This window comes from Dreissena polymorpha, chromosome 3 (assembly GCF_020536995.1).
Source record: "Dreissena polymorpha isolate Duluth1 chromosome 3, UMN_Dpol_1.0, whole genome shotgun sequence".
NCBI classification, from domain to species: Eukaryota; Metazoa; Mollusca; class Bivalvia; order Myida; family Dreissenidae; genus Dreissena; species Dreissena polymorpha.
The window spans coordinates 110,533,302-110,549,091 of record NC_068357.1 but is presented as its reverse complement, the minus strand read 5'-3'; the positions used below and the strand labels follow the sequence as shown (position 1 = coordinate 110,549,091).

The 15,790-nt window shown below is 36.3% G+C and overlaps 1 protein-coding gene across 2 annotated transcripts; it reads right to left on the bottom strand.

Annotated features, from left to right (window-relative positions):
• Positions 1-1,594: 1,594 nt before the first annotated feature.
• On the bottom strand, positions 1,595-9,685 carry LOC127871004 (calmodulin-beta-like). Of its 2 annotated transcripts, XM_052413608.1 has the most exons (6): positions 9,607-9,685; positions 6,890-6,917; positions 5,743-5,886; positions 2,603-2,720; positions 2,051-2,178; positions 1,595-1,797 (listed from the first exon to the last, which is right to left on the bottom strand). In XM_052413608.1, the coding sequence occupies exons 1-6, from the start codon at positions 9,607-9,609 to the stop codon at positions 1,769-1,771; spliced, it is 450 nt and encodes a 149-aa protein (XP_052269568.1). In that variant the 5' UTR covers positions 9,610-9,685; the 3' UTR covers positions 1,595-1,768. The 2 variants fall into 2 exon arrangements, with proteins under 2 accessions (XP_052269568.1, XP_052269567.1); XM_052413607.1 differs by lacking the exons at positions 6,890-6,917; positions 9,607-9,685 and having other exon boundaries at positions 5,743-5,926.
• Positions 9,686-15,790: the final 6,105 nt, after the last annotated feature.

The window sequence follows — 15,790 nt, the reverse complement described above, 5'->3', positions numbered from 1 at the left end:
AGATGCACATTCACATTACAATGTGTTTTGATTCGCATTTAACTCATTTTACTTTTGCTTATGATTTTATGTTTGATTTGTAATTCAAAAATATAATGATTTTTTTATTAATGTAATCAATTAGTTTATTCTTAACAAGAACATTTCTATATGAAACATTCTTACAACAAAACTAGAAAAGACGCAAAAGCAGTATAAAACCAGAAAAGACCACATTGCCTCCCATAATCTGCACTTTTTAAGTCAAACTTGTATATTTGTTCCGTGTACAGTTGTATAGCTGGTCAAAACTTACCATTCATAGCTCTGAAACATTAACCGTTATGAATAACTCGCCAACACTAATCAGACATTGACCGTTATGCACATCTCCCCAACACGGACTTGACCGTTGTGCATAGCTCGCCAACATTAAACTAACACTGAAAAGTATGCAGAGCTCGGAAACACTAACATGAAACTTACTGTAAGGCATACCTCACAACATTAAATTTACACTGACCGTTATGCATAGCTCGCAGACATTAACATGACATTGACAGTCCTGCATAGCTCGCCAACACCTCCCGACACTGACCCTTATGCATGGCTCAGCAATATTAACCGGGCATTTACAGTAATGCATAACTCGTCAACACTTTCCCGACAATGACCGTTATGCTTAGCTCGCTAACACTTACCCCCGACACTGACCATTATGCATAGCTCGCCAACAATAACTTGACACTGACCGTTATGGGTAACTTGCCAACATTATCTGTCACTGACCGTAATGTATAGCTCGCCCACATTAACCTGATGCGTGGGAATTTTTTAGGCATATATTCAGTCTGTATTCATAATTGGGTTTGTTCGTTCACGTGTTTTACGAGTTAAATGATAACGTACTAGTAATTAATGCTTATAGAGATGACTCAGATTAATCAGAATAATTTCGGCGAACTGCAACTTATAACAATGCTCTGAAAGGTCGACTTGGTAATTTATCGCGAGTAAAAACAAAGAAATATGTCCATTCTATGAAAGAAATTAACTGACATGCAAAACAAAAGCTTTTGCATCTATATTAAAAAGGAATAATTAAAAAGAACACAGCATTGTTCATGTAAGAAGAAGTATGAGCATTGAGAAGAAAGCAAGATGAAATGCCGTTTCCATCAGAACACAAGAGAATGTAAATGTCAATAGCTCAATAGCTCCGAGGATTGCGGGTTCGATAACCATCCCGCAATGGAACATGTGTGAGGATGCTTTATGAAAACCTTTCTACGGGTTTTCCCATATAATTTTGTTTCAGTTAGGGCAGTGGTCAGTTAATGGCCTAGGTATGTGAACCAATCACCTGTAAACAATCTAACCTAGGAAGTTTGAAGTATTTTTTAGAAACTTCCATGATGGGACTTAAATACTTTTGAAAACGACAAAAATATAAACGAAACAAACACACCAGGACTTTTCATTATCATACAGGCGCAGGCAGATAATCCCGCTAATTAATATAACCAATATGCAACTTATCATTTTCAATTAACAAGGTGTTTGTGCCGTTTCGTAAACGAAAACCTTTTGTTTAAATTAAATTTATTCTCTCGTGAATGTATTGCATTTTTACAAATAAGAAATCGTTACTTAACAATGTGTGTGATAAAATGATTGAACACGATTAAATGTATATTATTAATGACTTAAATAAAGCCACAATTAAAATGCATGAAACGCAGAAATGTGTATAAATAACTACCAAATGGAAACGTACAATCCCTTTTAGCTATTGTGAACTCATCATGGCGCAGAATTCTGAAAATAAAAATAAAATGACTGCAACAAAAGCTGACGATTATTACGAAGGGTGAGTTAGAGAAGAAGGAAAGGAAAGTTTTACATTGATAAGACCAAAACCAATCAAGTTTGTATTTAAAATTGCGTGTATCAACCGTTTCGTGTGTTAAGAGACCGTCGCTCTCCTTAAAATTTGAAGTTGTTACGTCTTAAATCGAACTATTCTTTGATACAGAACAGTCCAATGACATTAGGTCAAATAACGACATACCTTGGTAATTGATTTCTCCGTCCCCGTCTGTGTCTGCTGCCTTCATCATGTCGTCGATGTCCGCATCGGAAAGCTTTTCTCCCAGGTTGGCCATCACGAACCGGAGTTCCTCTGCGCTGATTGTTCCGCTGAAAACATCACCAACCAATCAGAAGCAGTTTACATCATAATCAAATCACAAGCGATAGGGCGTCATAATCATCAATTAAGAATGGGTTTCAGTCATCCAATCAGAATTATTTTTACATCATAAATACAAAAAAGGATGAAATAAAAATAGGTCAAAATGTTCTATCCTAATCAGATAGGTTTGATATCGCCATCATAACCACTGACCATTAGCACAAACACAATCTTCTTGTGATTGCATTGGAAACAGTGTGTCCATAAATTATTAATTAATTTACGGAATAAATTAATGAATTAATATATGATGTCATGAATGAATTAACGAACAAACACACGAAAAACTTAGAATAAATAATAGTTTGCTTGCAAATTAATGACGAAGGTATAAGCGCCCGATATAATTGTTACTCAATGTATCACTACCTGCCATCCTTGTCGAACACCTTGAAAGCCTCCCTCATTTCCTCTTCCGGGTCGCCTGCGTCCTCGCGCTTTTTCTCCATCATATTGCAGAACTCATCAAACTCTATACATCCGCTTCCTGAAGTCATGGCAACAATGACTTTAAGATGTGGCAATAGCGGTTATCTTTTACATCAACAGTGTCTTTTGAGCATGACACAAGATGTTATCAATTGTATCAATAGCTGTTGTTTGCCATATAATAGACGTAAAGTTGTCACTGCAATTGCGACTAGTAACCGTTGCAACATCCGCGATGCTTATTATTCTTAGCAACAGCGGCTATCAGTCATAGCAACGGCGCATACTAATGAGAGAAACAATGGCTATTGGTTATACATACAGAGGCGATAACTAATTACTGAATCGTTTATTAGTCTTATGAACAGCGGCTGGAAGTCGCAGCAATAAGGACCGTCAATCATTGAAACAGCGGCTATTAGTTCACCAAACAGCGAATATTATGTATACAAAATCCAATAATAGTCATAGCGATTGAGGCCTTCGATCATAGCAAAGGGGGATAATGGTCATAGCAATAGCGGCTGTAATCATAGAAACCGGGACAATTTATTATCGGTGTGTTCAATTAGTTACAACATCAGTACATTATGCCAACATAATCTTCAAATAAGATCTTAGTCCTTGTAAAGCAGCCTTCAATATTTAACAACGTCAATAATTGGAAAGTAATATATGTAGAAAAAAGCAGCAAAACGGTCACATGACAGCGGATATAGCGGCTATTCGCCGTAAGGATAGGGGTTATAAGTTGCAGCTATATGGATATACACGGGATTAATATCAAATATATTTCGAAACGAATAGGTGGTATGTTCGCTTTATTTTGAACAAGGGTGTGGTATTTAAAGGGATCTTTTCACGCTTTGGTAAATTGACAAAATTGAAAAAAGTTGTTTCAGATTCGCACATTTTCGTTTTAGTTATGATATTTGTGAGGAAACAGTAATACTGAACATTTACCATGCTCTTATATAGCCATTATATGCATCTTTTGACGATTTTAAAACCTAAAAATTATAAAGCGTTGCAACGCGAAACGATTGAATAATTTGGAGAGTTCTGTTTTTGCCGTTAAATTTTGTGCAACTACGAAGATTGCTTATATAAGGTATAAAATACGTCAAAAATGTGTACTCGGCGGAATAGCTCAGTAGGTTAAAGCGTTTTTACTTCAGGACTCTGGCAGGACTCCAGGGGTCACTGGTTCGAAACCTGCTCCGGGCAATGTTCTTTTCCTTTTTTAAATTTTATTCTTGATTTTTTACTTTTACGATCCAATGTTTACATTTATCAATATAAAGCATTTAATGAATAAGTTAAAAAATGCCAAAATCTGTGAAAAGGCCCCTTTAATATCAATTATATGTCGTCTTATTAATAATCTTTATGAAATGGTGAAAAAACGGTCCGATTCTAATAACATAAGTATGTCATGCATGTTCGGTGGTGTTTCTTGCACATTCCCTTACTATTAGGAACCAGCGAATAATTCTGTCCACTGATCTTTAAAGTAATTTTTGAAAGCTTGTCGGTGAATTTGTTTATTTGGAGTTTTTGCCGTTTTTACCGTAAATAAGTTTGCGGACTATTGCAAGCGAAATGCACTTTAAATGCCTTAAACCACGGTTTAACAGTTAACTATATAGTTAAGAGACTTTGAACCCGGGTTCAAAGTGCCGTTTGCACATTATTTCCTTAAACTCGGGTTCAAGACTTTAAACCGCGGTTCAAAGTCTGTCTAAAAAAATATACAAAACACGATATATATACACATGGCATATTCGTATCGTGAATGCGATCTTTTTAGTGTGTCTTAATATTTTTCAAAACTTGTAAGGTTTGTCTCAGAAGTGTCGAACACTTGTATTTTTTTATAATTTTCATTTCTGAATTTTCGGACACAAAAAATCCATTTAAGTGTCCGAAAACTTACGGTAATTTAAGTCATATTACGGTGATCCGATTACAAACTCACGCTTTATCTGGGTGAATATGAGCAGTGTTCTGAGAAAACTGGGCATAATGCATGTGCGTAAACTGTCGTCCCAGATTAGCCTGTGCGCACAGGCTTATCAGTGACGACACTTTCCGCCTAAATTGGATTTTTGCTAAGAAGAGACATTTAAATGAAAAATGATATAAAAGCGGACACTATCGTCCCTGATTAGCCTGTTTACGCACATGAATTATACCCAGTATTCTCAGAATGCGACTCATATTTTTATGCAATGCCCTTCTTGAATCCGAAGAAGGGGACAAATTGCCGTAAAAGGGATGTTATGGCCAATGCCAGAGTATTTGGACCGGGTCTGGGATTGAAACCGCAATCCCCGGATTGTAATCCAGCGTACAACCAACTGAGCTATCCGTAGCGATTATCGTCATTTTCGAAAGAACAAAATCCAACCATAAGGTCTTTTTAATAAGACAGAAGAGAGAATGTTGTCTGTTTAAATGTGTTTTAAATGATATGTGCTTACTTTTAATGATAATGTGTGATAGTAGTAGGTTTAGCAAGGATTGTCATTTAGACGATCGGCGTTGTAAATAATAAAAAAAGACATACTCACAAAAACTACAAGGGGACCATTATATTTATCATTGATAAATATGTTAAAACAACCGAATGAACACTTATTGGTTGAATAAATCCCATAGAGGATATTTGTTGGATTCGGTTGATTATCGATTTAAATTCACGAGTGATGATAGAAAATAAAATTTTCACGAGTGGCCCAAACACGATTGATAATATATATATTCTATGATCACGACAGAATCGAAATCGATATTCCACCGAATCCAACAAATTTTCTTTTTATTTTATGCTTTTTTTCACCGTTTCTATACATTGTTAAAGAGTTTAACTAAAGAATTTCGCTGGGATAATAACGTTATTTCGTTAAAAAATGACGTCATTTCACAGTAAACAGTGAAAATTATCAATAATTTTCACTGTTAATTTTCACTGTTTGAAACAGTGAAATTATCAGTTTTAATTCACTGATATCTCTCTATAAACCACCGGAAAGCATAAAATAAATAGAGTTAACCCTTCACGTGGCCTCATCCCATACCGTCGACATCAACCTCTTCAATCATCTCCTGCACCTCTTTCTCCGTGGGGTTCTGACCCAGAGACCGGAGGGCCCTGCCGAGCTCGCTTACGTTGATCGTACCGTCGTTGTCTTTGTCGAAGATGGCAAACACTTCTTTGTATTCTGAAAGAAAAGTTTTTGGTACATGCCATGTACATGCCATCTGTATCATGTACGGTGATACTTAAGTGACATTTAACTGTTTTTATGTAATCATAAGAACGACAAAGTTACTCATTCCCGCGACTGTGTAAATGTTTTAAGCGACTTATAATGTCGAGTTAACGAATGACTAACTCGTCGGAACGAATTTCACACAAAGGTTATATAGTAATAGTCGCATCAGTTTAGGCTTATCACAATCTGAGTACATCAATAGGCTTCATAGAGTACATCGATATTGATATATCTCGTGTATGACATTATTGTATAGAGCGATCTGCTGTCTGTTAATTTGATATACATTGCGTCTGTTTTGGCTTATCTCATGATTATGAAGTGCATTAATGCTTATTTCATATACAGGACAATGGTGTCGGATTATTTCAAATAGAATGCATCGGATTTGGCTATTCTAGTAAAGAGGCCATCGGTATCGCTTATAGAGCGTGTCTCTATTGGCCTATTTAATATAGAGTCGGTATTGGTTTACGTCATAATTATATAGTGCCTCGGTATTGGCTTGTAAAATATTTAGCGCATCGGTATTGACTTATCTAACAAAGTGCATCAGTATTATTTTACTGATAGAGAGTGCAGCGGTATCGACTTTTTCGCATACCATGCCTTATTTTCCATGTATTAAACCATTAACAAATATGGTTATCTTAAACATGTGAAATATAACTTTCTGATGCCATTGATTAGATTTTGTATGACAGACCAATCAAATAAAGTTAGTTTTTGTAAATGGCGTCTCAAAGTAAAGTGACGTCACGCAGTGTAACCTACGCTTTGGGTTTATTATGTCGTTTAAGTAAATACTAATTTTCTTTGCTCATTTGTTGAATAACATGTGGTAAAAAAACACCGAACCAGTTCAATATAATATAATTTGAAATGAAAATTTGTTTCAGATCCTAAATGTGTCAAATGAGATGTAATTTACACTACTTCAAACACATACCTGCTAGTCTGTCTGCGTCGATATTGGTCTGAAATGACAATAGAAATACGTTAATGCTGTAACATGTATAAAGCATCGAAGCAGCGTTTGGGATCTGGTTATTGCAATTTATCCCGCGCAAATAGACGTGAAACACGTGGTTATTGAACTTTAGAAAAAAAAAAACGAGTATAAAGCGATCGGATTGACAGACATTTTGGATTCCTTAAATTTAACTTTGTAACTGCTTTGTGAACTTGACAAACGTAATCCTCTTTGTAGATAAGAAGTATAATTTATGAGCCATTTCAGTTAAATAAGATTTTTTTCTCCTTTGTAAGTTGTACTGGATTATTCCAACAATAATAAACAACCAATAGCCGAGTGTTTGTTCCTTTCCATATTAAAAGAAGAATATGGAAATATTATATTATATTATCAACGACTTATCAGCGAGACCGCAAATTAAACTTCAATTTGCGGTACAGTTTTCTAATTAAAGTTATGCTTTTGGAATTGTGTAAACATGTTATTCGAGCTCTTAAAAGAATTCATTCTCGTTTTAAACAATATTAGTTTAGCTATTCGTAGACATTATCTAAGCAATATAATACATTAAAAACACACTACTTTGGACAAAATATGATTAACATTAGGACTGCAAGTGTCTCGGGAGGGGACAACAACAACGAGCATGGTCTGATATAGGGGAGACCATGGGTTATGGGTAGGTTAGGGTTAGAATTAGGGGTCGGGTTAGGGTTAAGGTTAGGGTTTAGGCTAACCCTAACCCAAACTCGACCCCTAACCCTTACCATTACCCTTACCCTCTAACCCCCCACCCCCCCCCCCCTACCCCCCATGCGCAATACAATACCATGCCTCGCTCGTTGTCGTTGTCCGCTTCCCTAGTGTCTCTCTCCTTTCAGTTGGAAGTGCTGCTGATAAGGTGTAAACAAATGACCATGAAACTACACCGTACACAAATGTCAAAACTATAAAAAGTGTAGAATATAAGAAGATATAAATACACAGTATAGGAAAAAGAAAATAATATAGGATATGATACAAACACTGTAACATAATAATATAGCTAGCGAGGGAAAGATTTTACGTTTACATACATCATAATTATTAATTTGCTTTATGTAATAAAAAGACATCAAATTGGTAGAGAATATTGGAGTAATGTTAAAATGTATTATTTCGTGTACGAAAGAATGAACATGTTTGTTTACATATCAGTGTTTTTTTTTGTTTTTGTTTTTTCGTGTGATCCGTCTTTGACACAAAAGAGAAGAAGTTGCAAAGTTAAGGGTTGGAAACTGGACAGAATGTGAATATGATTGCTCTTTTTAATTATAAACTGGGCAAATGTCGAAAAAGCGATATGTATGTTCAATCACTCCACAATGGCAATATGGACTTTCCAATATGTTTTTCGCGTTAAGTTGCTACAATGTATTCGCAAACGTCTGTGAAAAATATAAAGCGTCCACTCACCGTCGTAGTAATGCATGTGGATTTTTTGTTTTTTCATTGTTTCGATTTGCTTTGAAGGTAGAGAGAGAGAGAAGGAGCAGAGCAAGCTGGTTCCGGTAGGGCGTTCTATATGTATATGAGTCGCGTTCTGAGAAAATGGGAATAATGCATGTGCGTAAAGGGTCGTCCCAGATTAGCCTGTGCAGTCCACACAGGCTAATCAGTGACGACACTTTCCGCTTGTATGACATTTTTCGTTTAAATGACGTTTCTTCTTAGCAAAAATCCAATTTACACTCCTCCTCCTCCCCTGTGAAATTGCAGGTTGCTGCGGCCCCACTCCTTCTCCCCCCCCCCGTGAAATTGCAGGTTGCTACGGCCCACTCCTTCCTTTTCCCAGCCCCCAATGAAATAGCAGGTTGCCGTGGCCACTTGTTCACCACACCCACCCCCGTAAAATAGCAGGTTGTTGCGGCCCACTCATCCCCCACCCCGTGAAAAAGCAGGTTGCTTTGACCCACTCCTTCTCCCCCTCCCCCGTAAAAAAGCTGGTTGCTGCGGCTCACTGCTTCTCTTCCCTTCCCCCGTGAAATAACAGTTTTCTGCGGCCCACTCCTTCTCTCCACCCCCACCCCTGAAATAGCAGGTTGCTGGGGCCCACTCCTTCTCTCACCCTTTTGAAATTGATGATTGCTTCGGCCCATTACCATCCCCGTGAAGTAGCAGGTTGCTGCTGCCCATACCTCCTTCCCCCCCCCCCCGTAACCCCCGTAAAAAAGCAGGTTGCTGCGGCTAACTACTTCTCGCCCATTCCCTCCGTAAAATAGCAGGTTCAGGTTGCTGCGGCCCACTTCTTCGACCCCCCCCCCCCCCCCCCGTGAAATAGCAGGTTGTTAGACCACTCCTTCTCCCCCCCCCCCCATGGAAAAGCAGGATGGTGGGGCCCACTCCTTCTCCCCTCCCGTGATAATAAGGCGAACCGGGCGCTTAGTTCGGATTTTAGTTCTAATTTCTTAAGCCTCTTAAATATTAACTGAACTATAACGAAAAAGCAAATTTTCCTATAAACCATTATACACAATACAGACTTTACAGGTGGATATACGACATATATTAAAATTATTTTGGTCAAAATACATTGGCATAGCTAAATAAAAACTATTTTTATCGGATATTGAAAACCATAAAACCAACATACAGATCTGAATCACGCATGAAATCACGGTTAAAGTACTAGCAACAAACACATGGCTTACCATTATAGCAGGATGTTATAACCCAATTAGTTTTGTAAACACTATGTATGATGTCTCAGTTATAAATAAATTTTTTCTCGCCTACAACACACATTAATGGTGCCAACTGTTACCTTCTTAAATCGGTTTATAAGGCAAACCGGGCGCTTAGTTCGGATTTTAGTTCTAATTTTTTAAGCCTCTTAAATATTAACTAAATTTAACGAGAAACCAAATTTTCCTATAAACCATAATACACAATATAGAACTTACAGGTGGATATACGAAATTTCGATCGCATATAATGGAGTCATTATGCCACATAATTTATGGTTAATCTCTTCAATTGTGAATAGCGCAGAGTAAATATTTGTCAGATTTACGTGTATTTGTTGAATTATAATTACCTCAAATTGCATAATGATAAGGATTACGTTGATATTTGGGAGTGATACAGCATTTTATGTTTGCCAACTATTAACATTGTGTTTTTGTGGTGATTTTTAAATTGTTTAACAACGTATTTCCAATAGCTTCTCTTTAATTGGGTCAATTTTAAAGGAAGATGTTTTTTAAAAGACAATCTACAAGAATACAACAACTCTTTAGTTTCTTTTATCGGCAAGTACTAGTGTACGTACAAAAGAAATGTTGCCGACGCTATAAATCGTTATCATTGACTTTTGTTTAAGAAAAACACTCTTACTTTGTTCTTGTGACAAATAAAAAAAGAATATGTAATGTTATTAAATATGCGACTGATATCTGCCACTAAAATACGGGCAGTCGCCACCATCGGTCGCTCTTATAGTTTATGCTTCTTAGACTGATATCTGCCACTAAAATACGGGCAGTCGCCACCATCGGTCGCTCTTATAGTTTATGCTTCTTGCAGTCGCCACCATCGGTCGCTCTTATAGTTTATGCTTCTTAGATTATGTGATTGGTGCTCGAATACAGTCGGGTTTCGATAATAAGAGGCGTAGTCCGAATCACGAAGACCACAATGCACCTGGAGACCACGTTTTTATTATGTCGCATAAGAACACGATACATAATTAGGGATCTAAAGTTCTGTTTTGGTGCCGAACCTGGTTTTGTTATTCCATGCTAAGTTTCCGATAAAATGTTTGCTAGATTAGATCATATTCGCAAACTTCACTGTTACATAATATACCAATATATGTTTTGCTTAGAGATTTTATTATTGATGATAAGAAAAAAACTTAATAAAGTGGAAATACATGTGTGTATCTTAAAAATGGCCCAAAAAGTAAACAACAAAAAATATACGTTTGACCGATTACCTGCTATTTGGAGATTTTGGTGGAAACAACAACTTACAATTTACCTGTTTGTACCTCTTTTGAATAAATATTATATTGACTGATCGTAATGTTTCATTTTCAATAACGCACTAATTGACCCCATTATTGATATACCTCATGCTAATATATAAACGAACGTAGTGAACCTAGTCTAACAAGGGCTGTTTGTAAAACATGCATGCCCCCATATGGGCTGTCAGTTGTAGTGGCAGCCATTGTGTGAATACGTTTTTTGTCACTGTGACCTTGACCTTTGACCTAGTGACCTGAAAATCAATAAGGGTCATCTGCTAGTCATGATCAATGTACCTATGAAGTTTCATGATCCTAGTCCTAATTATTCTTTATTCTTGAGTTACCATCAGGAAACCATTTTACTGCTTCGAGTCACTGTGACCTTGACCTTTGACATAGTGACCTGAAAATTAATAGGGGTCGTCTGCCAGTCATGGTCATTGTACCTATGAAGTTTCATGATCCTAGGCGTAAGCATTCTTGAGTTATCATCCGGAAACCATTTTAATTTTTCGAGTTACTGACTCACTGTGATCTTGACCTTTGACCTAGTCACCTGAAAATAAATAGGGGTCATCTGCCGGTCATGAGCAATGTTCCTATGAAGTTTAATGATCCTAGGCGTAAGCATTCTTGAGTTATCATCCGGAAACCATTTTTCTGTTTCGAGTCACTGTGACCTTGACCTTTTACCTAGTGACCTGAAAATCAATAGGGATCATCTGCCAGTTATGATTAATCTAACTATGAAGTTTCACGATCCTAGGCGCAAGCATTCTTGAGTTATCATCTGGAATCCATTTTACTATTTTGAGTCACTGTGACCTTGACCTTTGACTTAGTGACCTGAAAAATCAATAGGGGTCATCTGCCAGTCATGATCAATGTACATATGACGTTTCATGATCCTATGCCTAAGCGTTCTTGAGTTATTATCCAGAAACTATCTGGTGGACGGACCGACGGACCGACCGACCGACGCACCAACCGACTGACATGTGCAAAACAATATACCCCCTCTTCTTCGAAATCGGGCATAATAAATGAGTTGTTTAACGCAAAATAAGACATAATCGATGGAACGTGAAACAACAGTATTGTTGCAATCTTCTACTATGGGGAGTGATTATTCTAAAAAAACTTACCTTTCTTTCATGCTTTGTAGATTATTACTGATACAACTCACAAAAAAGGCATTGTTTAGCCCTTCCAGTAATTTATAACAGTACGATTTTCGTAAGATCCAGAACCAAGCTCCAGTTATATCCAAAATCAGGCTATCTTAGTCCTTAATCCATGTTTTCTTTCATACTTGAGTCACTGTGAATGTACAAAAACTGTCACGTGACCCCAAAAGTCAACGTCAGTAGGCGTTTGACGAAGGATAACTGCCGCACCAGGTAGTTTTTTTGTCAATATCTTCGCTGATCGTCCTCTGGCTTTCATACGACCTAGGACGGGCAATAAGGGATGCGTAAAGCTTGCGATCGGTATATCACGCGTTGTGTGTGTTGCTTTGGTTTTCGAGAACACTTCGGCGAAAAATTTTATTTAAGAAGCAAACGTCAGTAGTAAAACATAAAAGAGTCGGTGTTTACACAAATAAACGATCACAGAACTATCTATGCGTTAGCGGACGAACATATATTACATATTTCTTCGCGTAAACAAACGAAAATATGTATCGGGTAATAAATATACGTTTAAAGAGCAGAAACAAATATGGCAAACGTCAGTAGTACATTTAAGAATGGCAAACGTCAGTAGCCAAAAAATGCAAACGGAAGTAGCCGAATATATGCAGGCGGTCCTTCTACCTTTTAGACACACCCATAACTATGTTAACTTATATAATGCCATTTATTTTAACGCGTATTATATTTCTGTTCAAAACAGTAAGATTTATAAGCTTGGTAGTATTTATTACCACGCACACACAAGAACTGCAACTGTGCTGTATAAATAAATTTACGTACGAAAAGTTAACAAGTTCCTTTGAAATTGCACGTTTATGAACGAATATGGTAAATGATATGGTGCGAGCGCGACACGCGTGTTGTTCATGTTAAGGTAGCGCACCTCTAATGATTTCCCGCGATTTCTTCGAAGGTTGAAGAGCCTACTATTAGGTGCCGTAGCCTAGTGGTTAAGGCTATGGACTAGAAATCTTTTGGGATATTCCCGCGTAGGTTCGAATCCTGCCGACGACGTATACTTTTTTGCGACGCGTTTTATTTATTTTCTAACGTAATTTGATTTAATATGGCATATAAGCTATATTTATCGTTAAATATGTTGCAATTTTTATGCACATTCTTCAATTATTAAAATTAAAACAACGTTATGGCGAAATTGGGTGATTTACTGTTGAAAATACGAACCATGCATGTTGCATTTTTATTTTTATTTCAAAAAGTAAACGGTAAATCTGTCTATTTCTTGGTATTTTTGCTGTATATAGTGTTTCTATAAAAACTAAGTTTAAAATATGACTTAAATGATACTATTTTGAATTTATGACACTTTGTTTTTAACCGACCCAATTTTTACTTGGCTGAAATCACTAACATTTCATGGCGCTCTTCCATAGATAAAAATTTGTAAAAAATAAATGTCTGTAAAAGAATACTTATTTCATCTTGTTTAAACTTTAAACACCTTTACAGCATCTGTACACACCAACTGCATGCCCATATTTGGAAATTTGAATGAATTATGGAACTTTTATATACCCCAGGGGTGAAAATAAACTGGACAAAAGCCGAGCGTGGGGGTGGTTTTGAAAAAATCGGTATATTTTTTTAAAAAGCATGGAAAGCCTACCTACAAATTTGCATGTAGTTCAGTGAAATGATGCTGATTAAGAAAATAATTACTTAGATTATATTTGGATATGTGCCCATTAGAGGTGCGCTACCTTAATTTCCCAACAGTCATTGTCAGCTGTTATAAATTATACATTGATGCCATAAAATGATTACATTACATTTTACTTGCGACTTTTTGAAGTTTAAAATCCTATTATTCGTTTCGAATTTCTAATTGTAACAAGAAATAATTACCCCGTAAAAATTATATTCTTAAACGCTATCCAATGTCTATATCTTCGAATACTGTGTTTACATTATACATTAGCTGTGTAAAGTTTCTTAACATAATGCATACCGTTAGTGTTTAATCGGTATATTTAACCTGTATTTCAGGTATGTCACATGTGTGTCGTTTTTGTGGAGATGCCCTCAAAACCAAGTGGGGGTTAAAGCTGCACGAGGACAGGCATCTCGGCTTGTCAAAATATTCATGCTGTGATAAGCAATGAAGTAGAAAAGAGGACCTCACCAGTCACATGTGAGTATTTGTTAAGTAAACGACAAGAAGCATTAACTGATATTTTTAATAAGTATCGGAACATATTCATGTTCACACCAATACATTCATAATGTCATTAAAGTCACTATCACGCTCACCAATACATACGTCTACTGTATTATGCTATATAAAAACATTCGACAACAAGTAGTACCATACGATGGTTAATGACAATAGGAAGACACTAGAAACAAGTAACATTGATGCAAAAAACGTTATATTACAAGCATACGGCAAGTTTTAAGCATCTAAATATCTAAATATCGTTCCACGATGTAATCTACTTTCGCTTTCGAGTCAGGATCGGATTCATTCGGGTTGCGTTCATTTGCATAATTTAGCAATTTTTCGCATTCGCTAAGTTCCAGTTACCCAGAATTCATTTTGATTTCACAGAATGATTGTTCATGAGAGCTACGTCATGCTTCCGACGCTTACCGTATCCAGTCTCGTGTTCGCCCGTAAATGTTCGAATATTTCACGGGAGATATAAATGGAATTATTTGTGGCCACAAAAAAATTAAAACGAGCATTTTGTATCTCGTTAAATCAATTCTACCAGACAACATCTAACGTTGAAATTTTGCATTTTGCTAAAAGGAACATTGATTTTTTTATGGGTTAGCTTTATTTAACGAAATATTCGATATTTTTTAGCGTGATTGTTACTTTAACGGGCATCTGTCACTATAGTACCCCAACAACTCTGAAATGAAGAATATAATATTAGTAAATAAAACATGATATAATAACGAGAATATTTCGTGTGAAATGTATCAAGTCATTTTAAGATGAAATAGTTAACACTATTATTCAGTTTGTTAGGTTATACTGTTTAATATTCTGCATAACATTAACAGTTAAGTAGAAATCGATAATCTGATATGTCTTCATTTGAGCCCGAATTCATGAGCTTAATCCCCGCTTTGGGTTTATATTATCATCTCGGCTGGAAGTCCGAAGACGATCACTCCGCCCACTTAATTACGCGATATTGCGTTCAGAAAACAGACAAGCTAACACCAAAGTGACGTATATGCTCAGAGATTATGCGACATTCTGCGTGATTGTATTAAACAGTTAATCCCTTATAACACTGGTATAATTGTTTTGCATAATTAGTTGATTTGAGAATGCAAAAAAAGTTACAAAAAATAATCTTAGCTTTATATAATAGGTATTTCAGTAAGATAAACACGCTCTCAGACGTTATGGTGTTGATGAATTGCATCAGCTTACATCCTATAAAGCCTATTTCTGTATGGATGTAAATAATCTGTATACAAAATTCGTTTATTAGCGACAGCATTTTATTAAAATATGCAAATTATACGTATAGACATCTCACTCAGAAGACTAGTAATTCACCATTTCGATGTTTTGTTATTCCGGTAAAGTTTTCAATGTAAGATACTGTTTTGCGTTATTAACTTTTGTTTAAGATAATAAGGCAATAGGCAGAATTATGGTTGCAGTTGTCTTCTAATTTATGT

Coding starts and splice junctions, on each gene's coding strand:
- LOC127871004 (XM_052413607.1), bottom strand. CDS start 5,926: ATGGCATGTACATGGCATGTACCAAAAACTTTTCTTTCAGAATACAAA. Junction 2,179..2,602: donor GTGTTCGACAAGGATGGCAG/GTAGTGATACAT, acceptor TGATGTTTTCAG/CGGAACAATCAGCGCAGAGG. Junction 1,798..2,050: donor CGGAGAAATCAATTACCAAG/GTATGTCGTTAT, acceptor TTTTATTTTCAG/AATTCTGCGCCATGATGAGT.